The following is a 1564-nucleotide window of genomic DNA, read 5'->3' as shown; positions in this document are numbered from 1 at the left end:
TTGTTCTCAGCTAAATGAGGATTAAATAGAAGCCAAACTCCGTAGTACTGCTTTCCTGTTTTCAATCTCATCTACATCATCCTTCTTTTTCTATTTTATTAATGTCAATTGATCTTCTTCTCTAAAATTGATTTTTGAGAAGAAACTATGCCACTAAAAGGTACAAGGTATATTTTTTTCATTAAAAATGTCCAATGAAAGCATGATAATGTATTTTCTATTTGATGGTTTCTTTGATGTTCCAGAGTGGCAGAATTTCTATGCTTTGGTATTTTTTCTAATTTATATTTCAAGTGTGATGGGAAATATACTCATCATCATCACAATAATTCTAAATATTCATCTTCATATCCCAATGTATTTTTTTGTCCTAAATCTATCAATTGTTGACCTGGGACAGGTGACAGTCATCATCCCCAAAGTCATAGCCAATTCCTTAATGAAAACAAAGATAATCCTCTATTCTCATTGTGCTGCCCAAATGTTCTCCTATGCTCTCTTTGCAGCATCTGAATTCTTTTTATTGACAGTTATGGCCTACGATCGTTATGTTGCTATTTGTCATCCACTTCAATATGAAACTTTAATGGACAGATCCAGATGTATCCAAATGGCAAGCTGTGCCTGGATGGGTGGCATTCTAACAGCAATACTGCACACTGGTGCCACATTTGCAAACACCTTTTGCTCCAATGTGATCAACCAGTTCTTCTGTGATATTCCAGAAATTCTCAGGCTCTCTTGCTCTGATATGTATCTCATTGAAATTGGGGCTATTGTTCTCACTGCCAGTTTATATTTTGCTTGTTTTGTTTTCATTGTTACTACTTATGGACAGATCTTCAAAGCAATAATAAAAATTTCATCTGTAAAAGTTAGGCAGAAGGCCTTCTCTACCTGCTTGCCTCATCTAATTGTGGTTTCCCTGTTCTTCTTTTTTGGCTCATTTGCTTATTTTCGGCCAATTAACAGGACTCCATCCCAGATGGATTTAGTGGCTGCTATAGCCTACTCTGTGGTGCCACCATGCATGAATCCAGTGATATATAGTATGAGGAATAAAGATATAAAGCAAGGACTTTGGAAACTCATTGCCTGGAGATTTTTCAGGGAAAAAAAACTTCCCCATGCTGTAAGCCTTAATCTTTCACATGCATAACCACAATGTTTGTGTAGAAATACTGTTGGTAATAAGAAGATATTTTCACACTGAACCTTTTACAATCAAAGTCACTTTTGTTCAACAATATATAAATAATATATATTGAAAGACAGATAAAGGGACATTTTTAACCCTGCTGCCCTGTTTGAGTCTGTGCAACACGAAATCGAAGTTTGAGACCCTGTAAAAAATTTTCCCTGCATTTCTGAAACTTGAAATTTTATGACTTTTCATCATTTCAGGTGTTCTCTCTACAAGAATTTTTTTGGGGGGTAGGGTGTGCTTAGTTTTTGCTGGGCAAAAAAAGTCACACTTGTACTGTTTATGAGTCTGTGTGACTCGCACCAAAAATTCTTTATTTTAAGTGTTTATATTTGGTCAATTTGAAAACTTCTTTCCCTT

The 1564-nt window shown here is 35.3% G+C and overlaps 1 protein-coding gene across 1 annotated transcript; it reads left to right on the top strand.

The window, feature by feature from the left end:
- The first annotated feature begins 202 nt into the window (after nt 1-202).
- LOC139154024 (olfactory receptor 14A16-like) lies at nt 203-1159 on the top strand. The gene has a single exon (XM_070728452.1). It carries the CDS (start codon nt 203-205, stop codon nt 1157-1159), a length of 957 nt encoding a protein of 318 aa, XP_070584553.1.
- Nucleotides 1160-1564: the final 405 nt, after the last annotated feature.

This window comes from Erythrolamprus reginae, chromosome Z, assembly GCF_031021105.1.
Source record: "Erythrolamprus reginae isolate rEryReg1 chromosome Z, rEryReg1.hap1, whole genome shotgun sequence".
In the NCBI taxonomy this organism is placed as follows: domain Eukaryota; kingdom Metazoa; phylum Chordata; class Lepidosauria; order Squamata; family Dipsadidae; genus Erythrolamprus; species Erythrolamprus reginae.
Note: the sequence above shows the minus strand (reverse complement) of the source record. Positions and strands in the feature narration are given on the sequence as shown.